At 53.7% G+C, this 26,494-nt stretch overlaps 1 protein-coding gene across 1 annotated transcript; it reads right to left on the bottom strand.

Moving 5' to 3' along the window:
• Positions 1 to 281: 281 nt before the first annotated feature.
• On the bottom strand, positions 282 to 22,018 carry LOC144676706 (fibroblast growth factor 14-like; the record flags this gene model as incomplete). Its single annotated transcript, XM_078537056.1, has 4 exons — positions 282 to 417; positions 6,171 to 6,369; positions 11,190 to 11,293; positions 21,898 to 22,018. Coding segments are annotated over 4 exons (558 nt in total), but the record flags the coding sequence as incomplete, so codon positions are not given.
• Positions 22,019 to 26,494: the final 4,476 nt, after the last annotated feature.

Genomic DNA, 26,494 nt, shown 5'->3' with positions numbered 1-26,494 from the left:
GGGGGGGGGGTGGGGGGGGGGGAAGGGGCACCTTCTCTTGCCGCGCCCGATGGGTCGGTGGCGCCCTCCTCTCATTGGGCCGGGATGACTCGGGCGCCAGGGCAAGTTCACCTCCCCCTCACCCCGGCTTGGTGGGGTAGATGCCCGCGTTTCCCCACCACCACCCTCCCTACCCCGTCCACTCCCACCCTCCCCACCCCACCCCCACTCCCCACCCCCACCCCCCCGCCCCCCCCCCAACACCCCTCCACCCTCCCTTTCCGTCTTTGGCGTTGCGCTGAGACTACGTTTGGGTCTTTGGGCGTTCCCCCTTCTCCTCGCCCGCGTTGGCGCCCATGTCGCCGATCTTCACGGCCTTCTTAACGTCGGGGGGCTCCTGGGTCAGTTCGTGTAGCGATGGCTCCTGGTACAGAGCAGCTGCCGGAGAAGGCATGGGACAGTCAAGGCAACAACAACAACAACAACAACAACGACGTGCATTTATATAGGGCCTTTAAAAAAAACAATATCCCACGGGGTGCTCCACCACCGGGAGCGCTATCGAGCAGAATTCGCACCAGGAGGGTAATGGGACAGGTTGGTCAATGAGGTCAGTTTTAAGGAGCGTCTTAAAGGAGGAGAGAGAGAGAGGCGGAGAGGTTTGAGGGGGGAATTCCAGACCTTGGGACCCCCCCATCCAACCGCCAAGGCAGCTGAAGGCACGGCCGCCGATGGTGGAGCGATGGAAATCGGGGATGTCCAAGAGGCCGGGGATTGGAGGAACGCAGAGATCAGGGTCGTGTTGAATGACAGATTCATAGGAGGGTCTACGGAGTGAGGTCGCAGGTCAGTCACTGACCTCGGAGGGTTGTGGGGCTGGAGGAGGTTCCAGAGGTAGGGGACCGGGAGGCGCGAGGCCACGGAAGGATTTGGAAACGAGGGCGAGAATTTCCAAATTCAGGCGCCGCTTGGACCGGGTGCGGAGGTTGGGGGTCAGAGGGCACGGGGGCTGGGGGTCAGAGGGCACGGGGGCTGGGGGTGCTGGGCGAACAGGGGGCCCTGGTGCCAGTTTGGGTGTCGAGGGGAGGCGAGTTTTTGGATGAGTTTGAGTTTACGTTGGGTTGAAGGTTAGAGTCCCGGCAAGGTTGGCCCTCACCCTGGGCACTGACGGCAGAGCACGAACCCCATGAGCATGGCACAGAGGCTGTGGGGGGGCCAGGTTTTCCCCTCTTGCCCACGATGATGCCCGCCACTGGCAGGGCTGGAAAATCCCGGACGGTCACCCCCCATCACTGGCAGACGCCGGTCAACACCCCCTCGGAGTGCTTGTCTGTAACAGCGACTGTGAGGTGCTAGCAAGACCCCCAAAACTGTCCAGAGTTGGTCACCTGTTCTCATGCCTTCCTTGCCTGGCACTCACTTGGCTGGTGGACCTGCCCCTGGGCCCTTTCTCTCTCTCTCTCTATCTCTCTGAAGGAGATCTCCCTTTCCTCCACACCCTTCAGGAGCATAGGAACAGGAGGAGGCCATTCAGCCCCTCGAGTCTGTCCGCCATTCAATGGGATCATGGCTGATCTGCAACCTTACTCCATGTAACCACCTTTGCCCCATATGATCCGTTATTCAGTATGACCCTGATCCTCTATCTCAACGCCGTACTCCCGCTCTCTCCCCATACCCCTTGATGCCTTGTCTAGAAATCTATCTCTTTCCTTCTTAAATATATTCAGTGACTTGGCCTCCACAGCTTCTGGGGTAGAGAATTCCACAGGTTCACCACCCTCTGAGTGAAGAGGTTTCTCCTCATCTCAGTCCTGAATGGCCTACCCTATATCCTGAGACTGTGACCCCTTGTTCTAGAACCGCATCCCCAGCCCGAGGAAACATCATTCCTGCATCCAGTCTGTCCATCCCTGTCAGAATTTTATACCTTTCAATCAGATCCCCTCTCATTCTTCTCAACTCCAGTGAATACAGGACCTAGTCAACCCAATATATCCTCATACAACCATCCTGACATCCAAAGGAATCCCAGATGTTCACTTGCATTGCCATAGCCTCCAGGGCTATGGGCCAAGCGCTGGAAAATGGGATTAGTGTAGTCCGATCTTTGTTGACCGGTGCGAACACAATGGGCTGAATGGCCTCTTTCTGTGCTGTAAACGTCTGTGAGAATCAGTCTGGTGAGCCTTCCCTGCACTCCCTCTATGGCAAGTATATCCTTTCTTAGGTAAGGAGACCAAAACTCCACACAATACTCCAGGTGTGGTCTCCCCAAGGCCCTGTACAGATGCAGTAAGACCTCTTTGCTCCTGTACTCAAGTCATTTAACCCTTGGATGTTTTCAAGAAGGAGTTAGATATAGCTCTTGGGGCGAAAGGGGTCAAAGGGTATGGGGAGAAAGCGGGGAGCAGGGCTATCGAGTTGGATGATCAGCCACGATCGCAATGAATGGTGGAGCAGGCTCGAAGGGCCGAATGGCCTCCTCCTGCCCCTAGTTTCTATGTTTCTACGTTGGGGTCCAGGCATCATTCTGGTAAATCTGCACTTCACCCCCCCCTCCAAGACCTTTTCCTTTGCAAATAACCCTCCTCGTTTTTTTAAACACGATTCAGGTTCTGTTCCCCTCAGAGTTTCTGGTCAGGCTTTGCTGTGTCTTAGCCACTTTCCGCGTAGAACTCATTCCTTTTTTTGGGGCCAGAGGCTTGAACATTGCCGGAACAGAGAGAGAGAGAGAGAGAGAGAAGTCACCGAAGCTTTCTCGCCTCGCACTCACCAGGACAAGTGCAAGAATTCCAAATTTCAAACTCTCACCACAATTCATACCGCGGGAGAAAAGGGCGGCGATTGGTTGGCAGGTTGACTCTGATTGGCCGAGGCGTCGCCGTGGGGAAAGCAACTGGCTCTCTCCACCCCCAGCTCGGGCGATTCGATAAAGGAGCGGGGGGTGGGGAGGGGGCTTCAACATATTCCTCTTGTTGCAGAGAAACGGGTCCCTTCGCGTGAATGGGTGCCACTTCTAGCAAATTCTAAGAAATTTGGCATTCTCGCGTTTGTCCTGTTCAGCAATTTAACCTGCCCTCTCGTCACTAACTCTGCAGCCCAGGGGTAATAGTTTCCCCTCATTCACTTACACAGAACCTCTCACCACTTTGACCCCCCCCCCAAACACTCCATCAGGTCTCATCGTTGAACCTTCTTCTTCCCTGTGAGAGGACCCCTCGTCTCTCCTCAGAGCCTCTCATCCGTGGGATCATTTCCCACCTCCTCTCTGTGGCCTTGACATATCCCCACCCCCCCGCCCAGAATTAAGGCATCCGAAAATGGACAAGTGAGGCCTACTCAATAATTTAGACAGATACAAGGTCAGTCGCCACTTCATCTTTGTGCTCTGTGTGCCCCTGTTTGTAAAAGTCTGGGGTCCAACACACATGTATTTTTTGACAGTGTTGAAAAGTGCCCCCCTGGCACTAAGGCACAGAGTCACCCCCACCTCCTGACCGGGGACTGAGTTTAGCTTCAGCAGTTTTGAGCCTCAACAACCCCGAGCTTGCAAATGGGGAGAAAATTAAAGCCAGCCAGAGCTTTGCAACTCCCGATTGCTGTCCCGTGACCACCCCCACCCACCCACCCCCCCCCACCACCCCCAGGAGAGGGTGCGCGTGCGTCAAGTGATGCAGGGCAGGAATGTGAGTGTGACAGTGAGGCCTGTGAGTGTGACTGTGAGGCCTGTGAGTGTGACTGTGAGGCCTGTGAGTGTGAGCGTGAGGCCTGTGAGTGTGACAGTGAGTGTGAGTGCGAGGCCTGTGAGTGCGACAGTGAGGCCTGTGAGTATGAGCATGAGGCCTGAGTGTGAGTGTGACAATGAGGCCTGTGAGTGTGAGTGTGAGGCCTGAGTGTGAGTGTGACAGTGAGGCCTGTGAGCGTGAGTGTGGCAGTGAGGCTGTGAGTGTGAGGCCTGTGAGTGTGACAGTGAGGCCCGTGAGTGTGTGTGGCAGTGAGACCAGTGAGTATGAGCATGAGGCCTGTGAGTGTGAGTGTGAGGCCTGTGAGTGTGAGCATGAGGCCTGTGAGTACGAGGCCTGTGAGTGTGACAGTGAGGCCTGTGAGTGTGACAGTGAGGCCTGTGAGTGTGGCAGTGAGGCCTGTGAGTGTGAGTGCTAGGCCTGTGAGTGTGACAGTGAGGCCTGTGAGTGTGGCAGTGAGGCCTGTGAGTGTGACAGTGAGGCCTGTGAGTGTGAGCGTGAGGCCTGTGAGTGTGACAGTGAGTGTGAGTGCGAGGCCTGTGAGTGCGACAGTGAGGCCTGTGAGTATGAGCATGAGGCCTGAGTGTGAGTGTGACAATGAGGCCTGTGAGTGTGAGTGTGAGGCCTGAGTGTGAGTGTGACAGTGAGGCCTGTGAGCGTGAGTGTGGCAGTGAGGCTGTGAGTGTGAGGCCTGTGAGTGTGACAGTGAGGCCCGTGAGTGTGTGTGGCAGTGAGACCAGTGAGTATGAGCATGAGGCCTGTGAGTGTGAGTGTGAGGCCTGTGAGTGTGAGCATGAGGCCTGTGAGTACGAGGCCTGTGAGTGTGACAGTGAGGCCTGTGAGTGTGACAGTGAGGCCTGTGAGTGTGGCAGTGAGGCCTGTGAGTGTGAGTGCTAGGCCTGTGAGTGTGACAGTGAGGCCTGTGAGTGTGGCAGTGAGGCCTGTGAGTGTGACAGTGAGGCCTGTGAGTGTGAGCGTGAGGCCTGTGAGTGTGGCAGTGAGGCCTGTGAGTGTGACAGTGAGGCCTGTGAGTATGAGCGTGAGGCCTGTGAGTGTGAGCATGAGGCCTGTGAGAGTGAGCATGAGGCCTGTGAGAGTGAGTGTGAGGCCTGTGAGTGTGAGTATGAGGCCTGTGAGTACGAGGCCTGTGAGTGTGACAGTGAGGCCTGTGAGTGTGACAGTGAGGCCTGTGAGTGTGACAGTGAGGCCTGTGAGTATGAGCGTGAGGCCTGTGAGTGTGGCAGTGAGGCCTGTGAGTGTGACAGTGAGGCCTGTGAGTGTGACAGTGAGGCCTGTGAGTGTGACAGTGAGGCCTGTGAGTGTGACAGTGAGGCCTGTGAGTGTGACAGTGAGGCCTGTGAGTGTGAGTGAGGCCTGTGAGTGTGACAGTGAGGCCTGTGAGTGTGGCAGTGAGGCCTGTGAGTGTGGCAGTGAGGCCTGTGAGTGTGACAGTGAGGCCTGTGAGTGTGGCAGTGAGGCCTGTGAGTGTGACAGTGAGGCCTGTGAGTGTGACAGTGAGGCCTGTGAGTGTGACAGTGAGGCCTGTAAGTGTGACAGTGAGGCCTTTGAGTATGAGCGTGAGGCCTGTGAGTGTGGCAGTGAGGCCTGTGAGTGTGACAGTGAAGCCTGTGAGTGTGAGCGTGAGGCCTGTGAGTGTGACAGTGAGGCCTGTGAGTGTGACAGTGAGGCCTGTGAGTGTGAGCGTGAGGCCTGTGAGTGTGACAGTGAGGCCTGTGAGTGTGAGCGTGAGGCCTGTGAGTGTGAGCGTGAGGCCTGTGAGTGTGACAGTGAGGTCTGTGAGTGTGGCAGTGAGGCCTGTGAGTGTGACAGTAAGGCCTGTGAGTGTGACAGTGAGGCCTGTGAGTGTGACAGTGAGGCCTGTGAGTGTGGCAGTGAGGCCTGTGAGTGTGACAGTGAGGCCTGTGAGTGTGACAGTGAGGCCTGTGAGTGTGACAGTGAGGCCTGTGAGTGTGACAGTGAGGCCTGTGAGTGTGGCAGTGAGGCCTGTGAGTGTGACAATGAGGCCTGTGAGTGTGACAGTGAGGCCTGTGAGTGTGAGCGTGAGGCCTGTGAGTGTGACAGTGAGGCCTGTGAGTGTGACAGTGAGGCCTGTGAGTGTGGCAGTGAGGCCTGTGAGTGTGACAGTGAGGCCTGTGAGTGTGACAGTGAGGCCTGTGAGTGTGACAGCGAGGCCTGTGAGTGTGACAGCGAGGCCTGTGAGTGTGGCAGTGAGGCCTGTGAGTGTGACAGTGAGGCCTGTGAGTGTGACAGTGAGGCCTGTGAGTGTGACAGTGAGGCCATTGGTCAACAAGGAGACCGTGTGGGCTGGAGGGCCCGATTTGGGGGGGGAGGGGGGCCCCAATGAACCCCAATAACAGCCGAGGCCTTTACGAGAGGGAGGAAGATGGAGGGCGAGATGGTGAGTGGCCAAGTGTTTGCTTTTACCTTCAATGAGTTTGGGTAGAAAATGAGCAGCTCTCTTGGTTTTCTTCACCCGGTTGCCCTTCATGGTTTCCCCTTCCTTGTTGATGCCGAGGTACCAGGAGCGACCGGATTCCCGCTGTCGGTACAGGACTGAGGAATACATCACGTAGTAATTTTCAAACACCGACTCCTTGAACTTACATTCAGGTGTGAAATGTTCCTGCGGAATTTACAACAAGGATCACGAGTTCTGGTTACAGCATCTTTCCCCAGCTCCCCAACTGGGATTCCCATTCGCTTGCACTGAAAAATCAAACTCGCAGGCCTCACGTTCACACTCACAGGCCTCACGTTCACACTCACACTCACAGGCCTCACACTCACACTCACAGGCCTCACGTTCACACTCACACTCACAGGCCTCACACTCACACTCACAGGCCTCACGTTCACACTCACACTCACAGGCCTCACTGTCACACTCACTCACAGGCCTCACACTCACACTCACAGGCCTCACTGTCACACTCACTCAGGCCTCACACTCACACTCACAGGCCTCCCTCACGTTCACACTCACAGGCCTCACTGTCACACTCACACTCACAGGCCTCACACTCACAGGCTTCACTGTCACACTCACACACAGGCCTCACACTCACACTCACAGGCCTCACTGTCACACTCACTCAGGCCTCACACTCACACTCACAGGCCTCCCTTACGTTCACACTCACAGGCCTCACTGTCACACTCACACTCACAGGCCTCACACTCACAGGCTTCACTGTCACACTCACACACAGGCCTCACACTCACACTCACAGGCCTCACTGTCACACTCACAGGCCTCACGTTCACACTCACAGACCTCATGGTTACATTCACACTCACAGGCCTCACTGTCACACTCACAGGCTTCACGTTCACACTCACAGGCCTCACTGTCAAACTCACAGACCTCATGGTCACACTCACACTCACAGGCCTCACACTCACACCCACAGGCCTCACTGTCCCTCTCACACCCACAGGCCTCACATTCAGGCCTCATGTGTACTCAGGCCTCACTCTCCCTCTCACACCCACAGGCCTTACTCTCCCTCTCACACCCACAGGCCTCACTCTCCCTCTCACACCCACAGGCCTCATGCTCACATTCACAAGCCTCACTGTCCCTCTCACACTCACAGATAGTGTGACTGGGGCCATGCAGATACACTGACCCGTCTCATTCAGGTTTAATAGAATGATGCCATCTCAGAAGGATGCCATTCGGCCTATTGTACCTGTATTTACAGCACCCAGGGGTGGGGGTAAGGGGTTGGGAGAATATTTGGGCCTTCCGACATGTGTCACCAACCTAGGGGAGCAAAGTCCAGATTTAGGGACATTAACAGGAGGAGGCCATTCAGCCCCTCAATCCTGTTCTGCCATTCATCTGGATCCTGTCCAATCCGTACCTCGACTCCATTGACCTGTCTCGTCTCCACATCCCCTGATACCTAACGCCATTCTATCGAGCTCCAGTCAAGCTCCAGTCGAACTCCAGTCGAGCTCCAGTCGAGCTCCAGTAGCCACAGCCTTTCTAGAGAGAGAGAGGGAGATAGAGGCCGGAACTTTCCGGTCCAGCCAGTGGTGGGAATCGGCACAGGGGGGCGGGCTGGTGAGTTTGGAGGGCAGCCTTTGGGTGGGCATCTCCGGATCTGCCGCTGGCGAGAGTCACCGGAAAATCCCGGCCAGAGTTGAGGATTTCCACTCCCCTGTGTGTGAGGACGTGCTTCCTGACATCACCCCCGGAACAGCCTGGCTCCTGTTTTAAGGCTCTGCTGAGTTGTTCTTTGTTTTAATTCTTTCATGGGATGTGGGCGTCGCTGGCCGGGCCCAGCGTTTATTGGCCATCCCTCATTGCCCCTTGAGGAGGTGGTGGTGAGCTGCCTTCTTGAGCCGCTGCAGTCCATGTGGTGTAGGTACACCCACAGTGCTGTTAGAGAGGGAGTTCCAGGATTTTGACCCAGCGACAGTGAAGGAACGGCCGATATATTTCCAAGTCAGGACAGTGAGTGACCTATCCGCCCGCTGCCCTTGTCCATCCACTGGGGCCGGGGTTTGGAAGGTGCTATTTTTTTGATGAAACCAATTAAACTAAATTAGGGAAAAAACAAGGGACAAAACGAGAGGCAAATGAAAAGCCTAATGTTCTGGGAAACTGATAAACATGAAACCAAAGTTTGGAAGGTGCTGTCAAAGGAGCCTTGGTGAGTTCTAACTGACCGGGTAAAGACAGCAGGTTCCCTTCCCAACAGGATATTAGTGAGATTAGTGAACTATTCTCTCTCTCTCCCCCCTCTCCCTACCCCCTCTCCCTTTCTCCCCCCTCTCTCTTCCCTCTCCCTCTCTCTCCCCTCTCCCTCTCTCTCTCTCCCCCTCTCCCTCTCTCTCCCCTCTCCCTCTCTCTCTCCCCCTCTCTCTCTCTCTCCCCTCTCCCTCTCTCTTCCCTCTCCCTCTCTCTCCCCCCTCCCTCTCTCTCTCACCCCTCTCCCCATCCCTCTCTCTCTCTATCCCCCCCTCTCTCTCTCCCCCTCTCCCTCTCTCTTGCTCTCTCCCTCTCTTTCTCCCTCTCCCTCTCCCTCTCTCCCCCCTCCCTCTCTCTCACCCTCTCTCTCCCCCCTCCCTCTCTCTCTTTATCCCCCCCTCTCTCTCTCTCCCCCATCTCTCTCTCCCCCCTCCCTCTCTCCCCCCTCTCCCTCTCTCTCCCCCCTCTCTCTATCCCCCCCTCTCTCTCTCCCCCTCTCCCTCTCTCTTGCTCTCTCCCTCTCTTTCTCCCTCTCCCTCTCCCTCTCTCCCCCCTCCCTCTCTCTCACCCTCTCTCTCCCCATCTCCCTCTCTCTTGCTCTCTCCCTCTCTTTCTCCCTCTCCCCCTCTCTCCCCCTCTCTCTTTCCCCCCCTCTCTCTCCCCCATCTCTCTCTCCCTCTCCCTCCCTCTCTCCCTCTCCCTCTCTCTTGCTCTCTCCCTCTCTTTCTCCCTCTCCCTCTCCCTCTCTCTCTCTTTCCCCCCCTCTCTCTCCCCCATCTCTCTCTCTCTCTCCCTCCTCTCCCCATCCCTCTCTCTCTCTCCCCCCCTCCCTCTCTCTCCTTCTCTCCCCCCTCTTTCTCTGTCCCTTTCTCTCCCTTTCCCTCTCTCCTTCTCTCCCCCCACACCCCCCTCTCTCTCTCTCTCTCTCCCGACCCTACCCAATCCTTTCATCATCTGAACTAGATCACCCTGAATCTTCTACACTTCAAGCTGAACCTGTGCAACCTGCCCTCATCGCTTAACCCCGTTAGCCCCGGTGTCACTGGGTGAACCTGCGCTGCCCCTGTTCCCTCGCGCGATCAGTAGATCCTCCCTGAGGCTGGGGGCCCAGGATTGAACATTCCAGCTGGTGTCTGTCCAGAGGCTGCAGCAGAATTTCCACCGTCGTGTATTCTATGCCCCCCCTCGAGATTAACACTCCAATCGCCTTTGCGATTAGATTCGAGACCCGACTGTGTGTGTTTAATGATTAAATTGGACTGAAGTTTGCTCCCATGTTGAAGAGGGAGGGTCTGAGCAACAAGACTGCATGGCTCCTGTGGGCCACTCCTGCAACTATTAAGACCCTGTCGATGGGAGCTGGAATGACAAATGAGCTTCTCGGAGGGAAACGTCCGGCTGAATAAAAATAAAAATAAAAGTGAGACAGAGAGAGAGAGAGAGAGAGAGAAGCGGTCTGTTAATGAGCCACAGTCCATCACCAGGAGCTGTGCAGAGGGGCGGCCGCTTTGCCTCCTGAGTTTAGCTGCAGCTTTCCCTGTATCTGACCCAGTTCCGGGAGATACCAGGGCCCCAGCTGCTGCTCTCAGTGGGAGGGAGGAGGAGCTGCACAGGGTGAGAGGCTGAGACCTCAGTCAGGAGCCCGTCCTGTAGGATGAGACAGAGTGAGGACACCTCCACTGCACAGCCTCACTCACACTCACACTCACTCACACTCACTCACACTCACACTCACTTACACTCACTCACACTCACTCACTTACACACACACACACCCACTCACACTCACACTCACTCACACTCACTCACACTCACTCACACTCACTCACACTCACACTCACACTCAGTTACACTCACTCACACTCACTCACTTACACACACACACACCCACTCACACTCACTCACACTCACTCACACTCACTCACACACTCACACTCACTCACACTCACACTCACTCACACACACTCACACTCACTCACTCACACTCACACTCACTCACACTCAATCACTCACACTCACGCACACTCACACTCAATCACTCACACTCACGCACACTCAGACTCACTTACACTCACTCACACACTCACACCCACTCACTTACACTCTCACACACTCACTCACACTCACACTCACTTACACTCACTCACACTCACTCACTTACACACACACACACCCACTCACACTCACACTCACTCACACACACTCACACTCACTCACTCACACTCACACTCACTCACACTCAATCACTCACACTCACGCACACTCAGACTCACTTACACTCACTCACACACTCACACCCACTCACTTACACTCTCACACACTCACTCACACTCACACTCCCTTACACTCACTCACACACTCACACTCACACTCACTCACACACACTCACACGCACACTCACTCACACACACTCATGCAAACTCACTCACACACACACTCACTCACATGCACACTGACACGCACATTGTCCCCATCAAACACTCCCAGGACAGGTACAGCACGGGGTTAGATACAGAGTAAAGCTCCCTCTACACTGTCCCCATCAAACACTCCCAGGACAGGTACAGCACGGGGTTAGATACAGAGTAAAGCTCCCTCTACACTGTCCCCATCAAACACTCCCAGGGCAGGTACAGCACTGGGTTAGATACAGAGTAAAGCTCCCTCTACACTGTCCCCATCAAACACCTCCCAGGACAGGGACAGCACGGGGTTAGATACAGAGTGTATATGGTGTCACTTACCGAGGTATAGAGGTATCCATCACAGTTCATGGCGACGTAAAGACCAGTTTTCACTCCCTGAATCGCCACCACTCTCAATCCGACAGGTATTAGATTAAAGAGAGCTGAAAGAGAGAGAGAGAGAGAGAGAGAGGGAGAGAGGGGGAGAGAGAGAGAGAGAGAGAGGGAGGGGGGTGGGAGAGACGGTGGGAGGGAGGTGAGTGGTACTGACTGTCACTGAGCCGATTGGAGCGGTCGGGGTTTGGGTGGGGTGGGTGGAAGAGGAGGCAGGGTCTCCGAAATACCCCTCCACCCCCAGCAACCCATCACCCCCGCCCCCCACAGAGCACAGTCTCCCTCCTCCTGTGGCAAAACACCAGCCCCTCCATCCAATCTTCAAACTCACTGGCACCAATTGGACACTCGCAAAACCACTTTCCAAACACGCCAGTCCCCTCAGACAAAGACCCACATTGCTATAGCACCTCTCGGACCTGCATTGCTATAGCACCTCTTGGACCTGCATTGCTATAGCGCCTCTCGGACCCGCATTGCTATAGCACCTCTCAATCCTCTCAGACAAAGACCTGCATTGCTATAGCACCTCTCGGACCCGCATTGCTATAGCACCTCTCAATCCCCTCAGACAAAGACCTGCATTGCTATAGCACCTCTCGGACCTGCATTGCTATAGCACCTCTCAATCTCCTCAGACAAAGACCTGCATTGCTATAGCACCTCTCAATCTCCTCAGACAAAGACCTGCATTGTTATAGCACCTCTCACCACCTCACGGCTTCCCGAAGCCCCTCACAGCCAATGAAGTACTTCTTTTTTTGAAACGTCATAATGTTGGAAACGAGGCAGCCGATGTGGGCACAGCAGGATCCCACAAACAGCTCAGAGGCAAATGACCAGGTGATCTGTTTTCAGACTACACGTGTTGAGGGAGTACACTGGGAAGAGCTCCCCTACCCCTCTTGAAAACAGTGCCAATGGATCTTTTACATCCGTTGCTAGAGGGCGCTCAGGGCCTTGGTTTAAATCTCATCTCTTTCAATGACCAGACACTGAATATAGCCAAATAAATACAAGAGCAGGTCAGAGGCTGGGAATCCTGCAGAGAGTAACTCACCTCCTGACTCCCCAAAGCCTGTCCACCATCTACAAGGCACAAGTCAGGAGTGTGATGGAATACTCTCCACTTGCCTGGATGAGTGCAGCTCCCACAACACTCAAGAAGCTCCACACCATCCAGGACAAAGCAGCCCCGCTTGATTGCCACCCCATCCACAAACATTCACTCCCCCCACCACCGACACACAGTAGCAGCAGTGTGTGTACCATCTACAAGATGCACTGCAGCAACTCACCAAGGCTCCTTAGACAGCACCTTCCAAACCATGACCAGGACAAGGGCACCAGACACATGGGGAACACCACCACCTGGAAGTTCCCCTCCAAGTCACTCACCATCCTGACTTGGAAATATATCGGCCGTTCCTTCACTGTTGCTGGGTCAAAATCCTGGAACTCCCTCCCTAACAGCACGGTGGGTGCACCTACACCACAGGGACTGCAGCGGCTCAAGAAGGCAGCTCACCACCACCTTCTCAAGGGGCAATTAGGGATGGACAATAAATGCTGGGCCCGGCCAACGATGCCCACATCCTGTGAAAGAATTTTTTAAAATCTCTCGCTCCCTGCACTGGGAATCTCAGTTTGACCAGGCTCTTTATTTAAGGAGGGACCTACTTACATTGAAGGCAGTTCAAGAGGAGGTTCACTTTGCTGATTCCTGGGACGAAGGGGGTTTGTCTTATGAGGAAAGGTTGAGCAGGTTGGGCCCTGTACCCATTGGGAGTTTAGAAGAACGAGAGGTGATCTTATCGAAACATATAAGATCCTGAGGGGGCTGTGAGGATGTTTCCCCTCGTGGGGGAGTCTAGAACCAGGGGGCACAGTTTCAAAATAAGGGGTCTCCCATTTAAGACGGAGATGAGGAGGAATTTCTTCTCTCAGAGGGTCATTAATCTCTGGAATTCCCTACCTCAGAGACCAGTGGAGGCTGGGCCATTGAATATATTGAAGGCTGAGTTAGGCAGGTTTCTGATAATCGAGGGAGTCGAGGGGTTGGGGGGGGGGACAGACAGGAAAATGGGGTCAAGGCCGTAATCAGATCAGCCACGCTCTTACTGAGGGGCGGAGTAGGCTCGAGGGGCCGAATGGCCTCCTCCATTAGACCCACAGAAAAGCTATGGCACTGAAAGAGGCCATTCAGCCCATTGTGCCTGTGCTGGCCCATTCTAACCCCACTATTCCGGCATCCGGCTACAACACTCTGGGTCCAGGTCCAGGTACCTTGTCAATGATCTGTCAGCCTCCACCACCAAACCGGTTAGTTGTAGTCAGTTTTGTGGTGGAGTTGGTTGAGGGAGGCATGTTGGGGCAAGAGTCCCTTTGCCCTCGTGGATTCCAGACCCATTGCTCCACCTCCCGCCATAAGTCACCGGGGACAGTCTTCCTGTCCGTAGGCCTGGGACTTCTTGGGCCCCGTCACCTGACTGATCTCTTTATCCCCGCAAGGGCCTACCCATTTCTCTTGGCTGCACCTCAAAAACTGTGGAACTTCCTCCCCCCCCCCCCCACACCCCCCACCGGCCCCTTCCCCCAGGCCAAGTCCTTCCTCACTGATGTAAATATTGTTCAAACCCAACTTGCCTTTTCGGTCCATCGTTAGAAACCATTCCAAAGTGTTTCAAGAGGAAGACAATCGGACAAGAGTAGATGACGAGGGCCAAGAAAGAGATGTCAAAGAGATCTCGGAATGTCTTAAAGGAACGAGAGAGAGAGAGAGAGAGAGAGAGAGAGCTGGGGGTGGGGGTGACAGGGGGTGCGGGAGCGGTGAGGTTTAGGGAGGGGGTTCAAGAGCAGAAAGCCCCCCCCCAGGCAGCGGAAGGGAATGGGGGCCCTCGGGCCTGCTCCACTATTCAAGGGGCCGGGGTTAGAGGGACTGAGGGTTCAGGAGGAGGGTGGGACTTGTGGACCGTGGGAAGTTACAGAGAACTAGAGAAGTTTATAGCGTGGATGGCCCGACATGTGCCAAGCAGAACGAAAGAAATGGCTATTCCAGTCTAATCCCGCTTTCCAGCTCTTGGTCCGAAGCCCTTGTAGGTTACCCTACCCAGGTACAGTCTTTAGGGTGGGACATTAAACCTGCCTGATTTTCAGGTGGACACTCGAACATACGAATTAGGAGCAGGAATAGGCCATTCGGCCCCTCGAGCCTGCTCCCCCATTCAATAAGATCATGGCTGATCGGAATGTAACCTCAACCCCACATTCCCGTCTACCCCCGATAACCTTTCACCCCCTTGTTAATCAAGACTCTATCTAGCTGTGCCTTAAAAATATTCAAAGGCTCTGCTTCCACCGCCTTTCGAGGAAGAGATTTGCAAAAACTCACAGCCCTCTGAGTGAAAAAAATTCTCATCTCTGTCTTAATTGAGCGACCCCTTATTTTTAAACAGTGACCCCCCTAGTTCTAGATTCTCCCACAAGAGGAAACATCCTCTCCACATCCCACCCTGTCAAAACCCCTCAGGATCTTAAAGGTATCAATTAAGTCGCCTCTTACTCTTCTAAACTCCAGTGGATACAAACCTAACCTGACCAACCTTTCCTCATAAGACAATCCACCCATTCCTGGTATTAGTCTGGTAAACCTTCCCTGAACTGCTTCTAATGCATTTACATCTTTCTTTAAATAAGGAGACCAGCGCTGTACACAACACTCCAGATGTGGTCTCACCAGTGCCCTGTACAACTGAAGCATAATCTCCCCACTTTTGTAATCAATTCCCTTCACAATATATCCTAATTATCTGCAGATATCACCTTTTGTGATTCATGCACTAGGACACCCAGATCCCTCTGAATCTCAGAGCTCTGCAATCTCACCATTTACATAGTAAGCTTTTTTATTTTCCCTGCCAAAATGAATGGTTTCACATTTTCCCACATTATACTCCATTTGCCAGATCTTTGCCCACTCATTTAACCTACCTATCCCTGTGGCACACCACTTGTCATATCCTGCCAACCAGAAAAAGACCCATTTATGCCAACTCTCTGCTTCCTGTTAACTGGCCAATCTTCTATCCATGCCAATATGTTACCCCCCCTACACCATGAGCTTTAATTTTCTGCAATAACCTTTGATGTGGCTCTTTATCAAATGCCTTCTGGAAATCTAAGTACAGTACATCCACCACTTCCCCTTTATCTACAGCACATGGGACTCCTTCAAATAACTCCAATAAATTGGTTAAACATGATTTCCCTTTCACAAAACCATGTTGACTCTGCCTGATTGCCTTGAATTTTTCTAAGTGCCTCATCTTTAACAACAGCTTCGAACATTTTCCCTAGGACAGGTGTTAGTCTAACTGGCCTATAGTTTCCTGTTTTCTGTCTCCCTCCCTTTTTGAATGAAGGAGTTATATTTGCTACTTTCCAATCTAATGGAAACTTCCCCAAATCTAGGGAATTTTGGAAAATTAAAACCAACGCACCCACTATCTCACCAGCCCCTTCTTTCAAGACCCTAGGGTGAAGCCCATCCAGACCCGGGGGTTTGTCAGCCCACAGTCCCTGGTGATTGTAATTTTCCTGAGTTCCTCCCTCCCTTCCATTTCCTGATTTACAGCTATTCCCGGGATGTTACTTGTGTCCTTGACAGTGAAGACCAGAGCAAAATACCTGTTTGTTCATCTGCCATCTCCCTACTTTCCGCTATCAATCCCCCAGATGTTATAGGACCAACGCTCGCTTTGTTAACTGTTATTTAAATATTTATGGAAACTCTTACTATCCGTCTTTATATTACTAGCTAGCTTTCTCACATTTTCCTCTCCTTATTAATCCTATTGTCATTCTTTGCTGTTCTTTATATCCTTTCCAATCTTCTGACCTGCCACCCGTCTTTGCGTAATTATTTGCTTTCTCTTTAACGTTTTCAGTTAACCACGGACGATGGGCCCTCCCCCTTGGAATTTTCCTTTCTCATTGGAATGTGTATTCTGAAATATCCCTTTAAATGACTGCCACTGAACCTCTATTGACCTATCCCTTAACCTCATTTGCCAGTTCATTTTAGCCAGCTCCACTTTCCTGTCCTCATAGTTGCCCTGATTTAAGTTTAAAATATTAAGTTTTGGATGCACTCGTTTCTCCCTCAAATGACTGTAAGATTCAACTATATTATGATCGCTGCTACCTAGGGGTGCCCACACTAGGAGGTTATCAGTTAATCCTATCTCGTTGCTCAATGCCAGGTCTAGTATAGCCGGTTCTCTGGTTGGCTCCAGAACATGTTATTCTAAGAAACTATCCCGAAAACATTCTATGAACTTATCTACGCTACCTTTGCCCATCTGATTTTTTTCCAGTCTATATGTAGATTAAAATCCCCCATGATTATTGCTGAACCTTTCTGACCAAGCTCCCATTATCTCTTCTTTTATACTCTGTCCTGTGTAGTTACATTTAGGGGACCTGTACACCACTCCCACAAGGGACTTTGTGCTTTATTATTCCTCACCTCAACCCAAACCGCTTCTACATCCTAGTTTCCTGAACTTAGGTCATCCCTCTCTAATGTTCTAAAACCATCATTAAATTAACAGAGCTACCCCTCCACCTTTTCCTAACATCCTGTCCTTCCGAAATGTCACATACCCTTCAATATTCAGGGAATCTATGTCATCCTGTAGCCATTTCTCTGTAATGGATGTCAGATCATATTTATTTATTTCGATTTGCGCTATCAGTTCATCTGTTTTGTTTTGAATGCTATGTGCGTTCAGACGCAGAGCCTTTAGTTTTGTCCTTTTATTATTTTTGTAGCATCTAACCTTATCTGCTGATTTACTCCTAAAATTGTAAAACATCTGAAAACGTAGTCTCTGTCCCTTCCTGTCACAATCTGTTTATCATTTCCCGCATTAATACCTTTTTCTCCCGCCTTATCTCTACTCTATGGTTTACCCCGCCTTCCCAAATTTGACTGCATCGGTGGAGAGAAAAACAGAGTTAATGTTTCTGCTCTGAAGCAGTGTCACACGGACTCGAAACGTTAACCCTGTCTCTTTCTCTCTCCACAGAGGCTGTCGGAACTGCTGAGTATTTCCAGCACTTTCTGTTTTCGTTTCAGATTTCCAGCGTCCGCAGTATTTTGCTTTCACTCCCAAATTTAATCCCTTGCCCCCACAATTCAGTTTAAAAAACCCTCTCTACTTCCCTAGTTAGGCGGCTCACGAGGACACCGGCCCCAGCACGGTTCAGGTGTAGACCATCCCAACAATGCAGATCCCACTTTCCCCAGTACTGGCGCCAGTGCCCCATGAACCAGAACCCACTTCTCCCACACCCAGTCTTTGAGCCACACATTCATTTCTCTCTAATCTTATTTGTCCTTTGCCAATTTGCACGTGGCTCAGGTAATAGTCCAGAGATTATTACTTTGAGGCTCTGCTTCTTAATTTGGTGGCTAGCTCATCATACTGACTATGCAGACCCTCCTTCCTCAACCTACCTAAGTCATTGGTGCCTACATGGACCACAACCTCTGGATCCTCCCCTCGCATTGCAAGATGTCCTGAACCCAGGAACCGGGCAGGCAACGAGGCTGTCTGTGCTCCCGCTCTTTGCTACAGTGTCAATCCCCCTTACTACACTGTCCCCTACTGCCACTACATTCCTATTTTGCACCCCCCCACCACTTGGATGGCTTCCTGTACCACGGTGACATGGTCAATTTGCATATCCACCCTGCAGCCCCCGCTCTCATCCAGACAAGCTGAGAGGGCCTCAAGCCTATTGGACAATTGCAGAGGCTGACACTCCTGCCCTTCACCTGCCTCACTTGCAGTCACACCCTCCTGGCCACTGACCAAGTCAGAAGCCCCTATCTTAAGTCATGTGACTGCTTCCTGGTATAAAGCATCCAGGTAACTTCCCCCCTCTCCCTGATGTGTCGCAGTGTCTGCAGCTCAGCCTCCCAGCTCAATGACTCTAAGCCGAAGATCCTCGAGCCGCAGACGCTTACTGCAGGCGTGTTTGTCCTGGATCTCAATGTTATCCAGGAGCTCCCACAGGCTGCAGCCTCAACACATCACCTGCCCTGCCATCCTTAATGTGTTTTAAATGATGACTTAATCCTGTTAATCACTTATTATGTTACTTTCTTGTATACTTTATTAACTTTACCACCAATCTGTGCACTATTTTAAACCTGAGGGGGTAGAATAGAACCACTCACCAGATACTCACCAATCAGCTAGCCCCTTTCCCTGTAGTAGAGCAAGAACCAATTTCTACGGGGTGAGGAAGATAGAAAGGGGAAATGAAGAACGTCTGCCTCCCCGAACTCCCCTACTCACCAAACTCTAAGGCCAGAATATAACGCTCGTCGGGCGACCCGACCGAGAGTAAAATGACTCATGATAAAGTCGGGCAAGGATCCTGATGCCATCGCGTGATATTTCGGTCGGCGGGCGCTGGTGGGAGTCAGCAGCGCACCCGCCGACAATTAAAGGGCCTGTTACGGCCATTAAAGTTACAATTGAGACGAATTTTTCGCTGCCCTCGTCCAACCTTAGGGCAGGTGAAAAGGCCAAGCGGCCTTCGCATTCTTTTTTAGGAAACCTCATCCACGGACGGGGTGAGGTTTCCAACAGCAAATAAAAACAAAATAAAAACCTGTTAACGTTTCATGAATAACACATCCCTGCTCGTGTGAGGAGAGGGGGGGGGCATGTTTCGTGACATTTTAAAAATCCTTATTTCTTTTAACGTTCGAAACTCTTTCAACCTCCCTGAGGCGGCACTGTGCCTCAGGCAGCTTTGCCAATGCGTACCCGCGCACGTGGGCGAACTTGCACTCTTGCCCTCCTCCCCCCTCCCCCTTCCATACAACCAGCGCTGAGCGAGCCGCTCCTGCCACTCGCTGAGCTCGCCCGACGAGGGAAAGATTTGAGCACATTTGAGCACAGCAAGATCCCACACACACGCACGCACACGCCCAAGCCTTCACTCAGTTAGTCAGCGGCACTCCGTTTGCCAAGGACCCTGAATTTACAGTAAACTGAACCGGGGGCTTCAGTAACCAGATTCACCCTCATTAACTCATGAACTACTCAGCTCTTACATCTGAGAGTGGGTTCACCCTGTCTAAACCGCAGTGAGAGGAAGGACTCAGTCTGCTTACACACTTGCCGGTCACTGCTAATCACAGACTCGATTAGATTTCAAGAGCAACATTTAAGAACAAAATTGACACTTAAAAACTCCACACCCCCCACACCGCCCCCCCTCCACCCCCCCCCCCATCACCAAACTCCAAGTCTTCACTCAGTTTGTCGGCCGTACTCCCTACATGTCCGCCATTTCGCAGGAGGAGCACAGCACGTCTCTGGGCCCAGGCCACGAAAACGTTGCTGTGTGTGTGTGTGTGGGATCTTGCTGTGCTCAAATTGGCTGCCACGTTTCCTACATTACAGCGGCGACCAGGCTTCAAAAGTACTTCATTGGCTGTAAAGCGCTTTGGGGGCTGATTGGGGTGGGGGGGATGCAAGGTCCTGGATTGTGGCTTGACCCCACGTGACCTTCCAGCTCAAGGGGTGAGTGGCAGACACTGGTCACCGAAAACTAACTCATCAACTGTCCCCCCACCCCCCCAACCCCGACCCCCGGGAGGCTGGAGGCCAGACTGACCCCCTTGTGGTGACGGCCATGCAGTTTGTGAGTTAACCTCGCTCCTGCTGTAGGGACTGGTTCTGGGAGGATGCCAAGCCCTGTGATCACTGGACTGACCAGTCTCAAGCTGAATTGCAGAGTCTCTCACTTTGGGGTGTGTGTGAGGTTCATGTAGGCCTGTGATCCACCTGTTGGATTTAACTTGACCTCCGGGGGGGGTTGTGGGGGAGGGGGTGAGGGGTGGGGAGAGGCCCACAGAGGTCACACCTGGGGCTCAGGCCACAAGGGTCATGTCAATGGGGCTCAGGCCACAGGGGGTCATATCACAGGCCACACAGGGGCTCAGGCCATAGGGGGTCACACAGGGGGTCATCCAGGGGGTCACACAGGGGCCCAGGCCACAGTGGGGGGGGTCACCCAGGGCCCCAGGCCATAGGGGGTCATATCACAGGTCACACAGGGGCCCAGGCCACAGGGGGTCACACAGGGGGTCACACAGGGGTCATGTCAATGGGGCTCAGGCCACAGGGGGTCACCCAGGGGCCCAGGCCACAGGGCAGCCGCTCACAGGGGGGAGCATTCAGCCATATGCCTGACCCCGGGCACCCACTCGGAGCTTGGCCACGGAAGGTGACTCCCAGGAGGACAGGACTTTAGGGATGTCCTCAAAGTGCCTCTGAAGAGGTCAGACTCCCCGTCCACTCCTGGGAGACGCTGGCTCGTGTCTGACCAAAATGGAGAAGGTTCATTCGGTAAAACACCAAACACTTCGAGTGACCTCATCGGGAAGGTCAAGGGGCAAAGTCGAGGTATCGGAGGGAGCGCACAATCCTCCAAACTACCCCACCTACCCGGCCCTCCAACAGCACCTACCCCAGACCTGCAGGTCTTATCCCAGAACCCATCGCACCGGATTGGGAGCAAATCCTCCTCAATCCCGAGGGACTGTCTGAGAGAGAGAGAGAGTCACAGGGGCCCTGACTGAGGAACAACTATAACTGCATCCCTGTCCCACACATCCCAGTGTGTTTCACATCCTCACCCTCACTCACCCTCACTCACCCTCATCCTCACCCTCACCCTGCCTCACCCTCACTCATCCTCACCTCACCCTCACCTCACCCTGCCTCACCCTCACTCATCCTCACCTCACCCTCACCTCACCCTGCCTCACCCTCACTCATCCTCACCTCACCCTCACCTCACCCTGCCTCACCCTCATCCTCACCCTCACCATCACTCATCCTCACCCTGCCTCACCCTCACCCTGCCTCACCCTTACCCTCAGCCTCACTCATCCTCACCCTCACCCTCACTCACCCTCACCCTCACTCATCCTCACCCTCTCCCTCACTCATCCTCACCCTCATCCTCACCCTCATCCTCACCCGCAGCCTCACCCTGCCTCACTCATCCTCACCCTCATCCTCACCCCCACCTCACCCTCATCTTCACCCTCATCCTCACCCTCATCCTCACCCTCATCCTCACTCTGATCCTCACCCTCATCCTCACCCTCATCCTCACCCTCATCCTCACTCTGATCCTCATCCTCATCCTCACCCCCACTTCACCCTCATCCTCACCCCCACCTCACCATCATCCTCACTCTGATCCTCACCCTCATCCTCACCCCCACCTCACCCTCATCTTCACCCTCATCTTCACCCTCACCCTCATCCTCACCCTCATCTTCACCCTCATCCTCACCCTCATCCTCACCATCATCCTCACTCTGATCCTCACCCCCACCTCATCCTCATCCTCACTCTGATCCTCACCCTCATCCTCACCCTCAGCCTCACCCTCATCCTCACTCTGCCTCACCCTCACCCTCACACCCCCATCCTCACCGTCATCCTCATCCCATGCCTCGCCCTCACCCTGCGCCTCACCCTCATCCTCGCCCGCTGCCTCACCCTTGCCCTCACCCCCATGCCCCCTCCTCCTGCCCCGGTTGGCAGTAGCTTACCATACATGCTCATCTCGTCCTCCGTGCCACCCAGCCCTCCGCCCAGCACCAGCTGGAGGTAATATCCCAGTTGACAGTACAGGCGGGTGATGACCCCTCTCAGCTGAGGATCTGGAGGAGGAAGCAGGCAAGACGTGCATTAATATAGCACCTTTCACAGCCCCACCTACCAACAAAACACCTCTCGAAGAGCAGCCGTGGCGTCTGAAACGCGGCAGCCAATCGGTGCACAGCAAGATCCCACAAAACCACAATCAGGCAAATGACGAGATGGTTTGATTTTTTTCTTTCCCCCCCCAACCCCCGTAAGGTTGGATGTGGGTTCAATATTGGCCAGGAACCCCCCCCACCCCCTCTCTGGGAAATCTCCACCACCCCCCCCTCAACCCTCCCACTCTTCAAAATACTGGCCGCAGGGACTTCCAGGCCCAGCTTAGGGGGTCAGACGGGGAGGGGTCTCTGTTTAGTGTTTCCTCTGAAAGACTCTGAGGGGCAATCGCGCGCTGCTCCCCATTTCCAACGTCGGGCCTGACACCGCGGGTTGTGGCTGTTGGCGGCCAATCATCTCAGCCCCTGCTTATCGCCGCTGTTGCCCCCTGGGGGGGGTAACGCCTTGCAACTCAACTACCTTCGTGGTAAGGTTCGAATTAATGGCTGCACAATTCCCAGCCCCAATCCTCCGATCGGGAATCAGCACCTTCCAGCCTGCGGCCAGACCTGGACGATATCCTGACTCAAACAGCAGTGACATTCACGCCGCCTAAAATGCCCGAGCGTCAGGAGGTCCAGCTATTCCCCCCCACCTCCTCCCCCATCGCCATCACAGCCCCGACTTCCACATCTCCAGGGTCGCCAGGGGCTTCTCTGCATTTAACCACCTCAATGACAAGGCAGCGAGCAGGGCAGAGGCTGGGAATCCTGCAGAGAGTAACTCACCTCCTGACTCCCCAAAGCCTGTCCCCCATCCACAAGGCACAAGTCAGGAGTGTGATGGAATATTCTCCACTTGCCTGGATGAGTGCAGCTCCAACAACACTCAAGAAACTCAACACCATCCAGGACAAAGCAGCCCCGCTTGATTGGCACCCCATCCACAAACATTCACTCCCTCCACCACCGACACACAGTAGCAGCAATGTGTGTACCATCTACAAGATGCACTGCAGCAACTCACCAAGGCTCCTTCGACAGCACCTTCCAAACCCATGACCTCTACCATCTAGAAGGACAAGGGCAGCAGACACATGGGGAACACCACCACCTGCAAGTTCCCCTCCAAGTCACTCACCATCCTGACTTAGAAATATATCGGCCACTGTCGCTGGGTCAAAATCCTGGAACTCCCTCCCTAACAGCGCTGTGGGTGTACCTACACCACACGGGGACTGCAGCGGCTCAAGAAGGAGGCTCACCACCACCTTCTCAAGGGGCAATTAGGGATGGGCAATAAATGCTGGGCCCGGCCAGCGACACCCACATCCCCGTGAAAGCCTGAAACATAGTCACATAGCCATTGTGGGAGCTGGGGGTGCGCAAATGGGCTGCCCCACGTTTCTCTGCATTATGACTGTCGATTGTGGGCTGTGAAGCACTTTGGGATGTCCAGAGGTCTTGAAAGGTGCTATGGAAATGCAAGTTCTCTCTTTTCTTTTGTTACATTGAAGGGGTGAGGGGTTAAACAGCATTCCTTCCCCCAGATGACGCCACGTTACAATTAATCAGCTGGGGCTTTCTGTGCCAAGGCAATAAAATCACTCCGAATGGAGACGGAGGGAGAGATTTATAGAGGAGCCCGTCAGCCCTGTCCAATCAGAGCAATCGATGTTAAAATATTAAAGATGGTGTAATGCATTAGCTTCTCCAAAGATGCTGATGGCTGCAGTTAAGAATTCTCCTTCAGTACATTATTAGGCCAGCAAGGGGCAGCGGGATGAATGGTTGCCATGGCATTCGCCAGGCTTCGGGCCTACGTGTCAGGCTGTTGGGCGGCCTCCACTATTGCCGGCCTCCTCCCTTCTCTCTCTCTCTCTCTCTTTCTCTCTCAGGATCGAGGACGAGAGGGCACAGGTTGAAGGTCACGGGCAAAAGAGGCAATGGTGGCACGAGGAGGAGCTTATCCGAGCAGCGGGTGGTTAGGATCTGGAGTGCGATGCCTGAGAGTGCGGCGGGGGAGGCAGGTTCAATCGAGGCGGTCAAGAGGGAGTTGGATTATTGTCTGAAAAGGAAGAACGTGCAGGGTTACGAGGAGAAGACGGAGGGGGGGGTGGGGTGGTGTAGAATGGCATTAGGTGAATTACTCCTTCAGCACAGACATGATGGGCTGAATGGCCTCCTCCTGTGTTTTAATCATTCTGTGACCCTGGTGCCAGGGCAGGCAGTAGAGAAATGTTTCACTCGGACAGAGGGCCACGCTCCACCGAGCAGGCGCTGAAGGGCAGTAATTTAAGATCAGCATCCAAATAGCAACAACTCCCATTTATATAGCGCCTTTAAACCCAGCAGAATATGCCCCGAGGCTCTTCACACGGGAGAGCTCACCTGACAAAAATCTGTCACTGGGCAGCGAGGGGGAGGGTATTAGGCCAGGCGACCAAAGGGTCAAACTGGGTGGGTCCGAAGGAGCGCAGTGGAGGGAGGAGATGAGGGCTAGGAAAGGAATTCCAGAGTGTAGGAGCCCTGACAGCTGAGGGTGTGACTGCCAGAACAAAGGAGAGTGGGGGGAACAGGAAGAGGCCAGAGTTCCTACACTCCGAAGATACTCCAAAAAGGTACCTCAGAGGCCGTGAAGTGCTTTGAGACGTCTGGGGGTGGGGTGACCTGACTGTCCTGTATTTTAAGGGATTGTCCCTTTATTTTGACTGCAAAGGGAGACCTTTTGTCCCGTTTCTCTAGGACAACTTGTGGGAGACTGATCCTGGGAATCTCCGGGGTGATTTGGAGCGATTCGAGCGGGACTGTGAGTGAGTGAGCGAGCCAGCCAGAGATGGTAATGTGTGTGTGTGACGCAACCAGATAAATACTAGGTTTTAGCTGATTTTAAGACCTCGCCACCCACCCCCCCTTGACTATTATAGTCTTAGGCCCTGCCTCCCCATCCCCTCTTTATGTTGAAACTCAACCACCAACACCCACCCCCCAAGCCCACCCCGCAGAGCGCTCACGCTTAACAACCTCCTCATTTTCATGGCCCCGAATTCCACTGTCTCACTCAACTCTGCCTGTAGGCCCAAACCCAGCCCTGTATCCCACTCATCGCGGGTTTACAGGCCCATATCCAGCCCTGTATCCGCTTATCGTGTGTTTACAGGCCCAAATCCAGCCCCATGTCCCACTCATTGTGGGTTTACAGGCCCAAATCCAGACCTGTATCCGCTTATCGTGGGTTTACAGGCCCAAATCCAGCCCCATGTCCCACTCATCGTGGGTTTACAGGCCCCAATCCAGCCCTGTATCCGCTTATCGTGGGTTTACAGGCCCAAATCCAGCCCCATGTCCCACTCATCGTGGGTTTACAGGCCCCAATCCAGCCGCAGGTTTATAGGCCCAAATCCAGCCCTGTATCCCACATTCTCCCCTGGGGATTCTAAGCCCAAATCATGCAGCCCTGCATCCACACACCTCTGGGGCCTACAGGCCCAAATCCAGGCCTGCATCCACACACCACTGGAGCAGGCCCCAAATCCAGCCCTGTGCTCCCTGGCTTGGGCCCAAATCAGCCCCTGTGCTCCTGGTCGTCACCGAGCTCTCATCAAACCAGCCCTGACAGAAGGTGCCTTACATGAACCGGCAGTCCACGTAACTTGGCTCCTGTTGAAGCAGCACAAGTCAGCGCTAAAAAAATCTACCTCCCTGAACGGCAGGGCCGCTTTTCTCCGGCTTCATTCTGGCGAACGGTGGGGAGGGGGGAGGATTCCCACATCCTCGGGTAGACGCCACCCTCCCCCCTCCTCCGCACCCCACCCCCCCAGCCCCCAGCCCCACCCCGGGCCTGTTCTGTCAGGAGGACAAGGCATTCCCGGGGACGGCGATGGAGAAATTAGCTGACAGCTATGGTTTGGTGAGCGCGATGGTATCGGGCTGCTCCTTGGCCAGATTGCCTCTGTGAAACTTTGGGACTCGTTCCCAGATGTTAGCAGGAAGGACTCTTGCAAGGTCGGCAGGGCTGGGTTTACCTTGGCAATCTGCTACCGGCTGGTTAATGTGCTAAACCTGTTCCGCACTATCTTGCATCTCTCTCTCTCTCTGAAACAATTACAAAACTCCTCAACCAGGATCCAAGGCTTCATTACCCTTATGGAGCGATGTTTTTCAAAGTGCTCTGACCGTGTTTAATACACGGCCAATTATCTCCTCAGTGTGGGCGTTCAATTAGCTGTAGATTAATTAGCGACCATTGTGTAACATGATGCCTGGCACTCACCCCACAGATCGACAGCGCAGACTGCAGGTAGGCAGCGGGAAGGGTGAGATACAGAGTGAGGCTGACCCTACATCCTCCCTTCATCCACCAAGACCCCCCATCAAACACTCCCAGTGCAGCAACTCACCAAGGCTCCTTCGACAGCACCTTCCAAACTCACGGCCGCTACCATCTTGA

Source organism: Cetorhinus maximus, unplaced genomic scaffold (genome assembly GCF_964194155.1).
Source record: "Cetorhinus maximus unplaced genomic scaffold, sCetMax3.hap1.1 HAP1_SCAFFOLD_1833, whole genome shotgun sequence".
NCBI lineage: Eukaryota > Metazoa > Chordata > Chondrichthyes > Lamniformes > Cetorhinidae > Cetorhinus > Cetorhinus maximus.
This window is presented reverse-complemented; position numbering and strand designations above follow the sequence as displayed.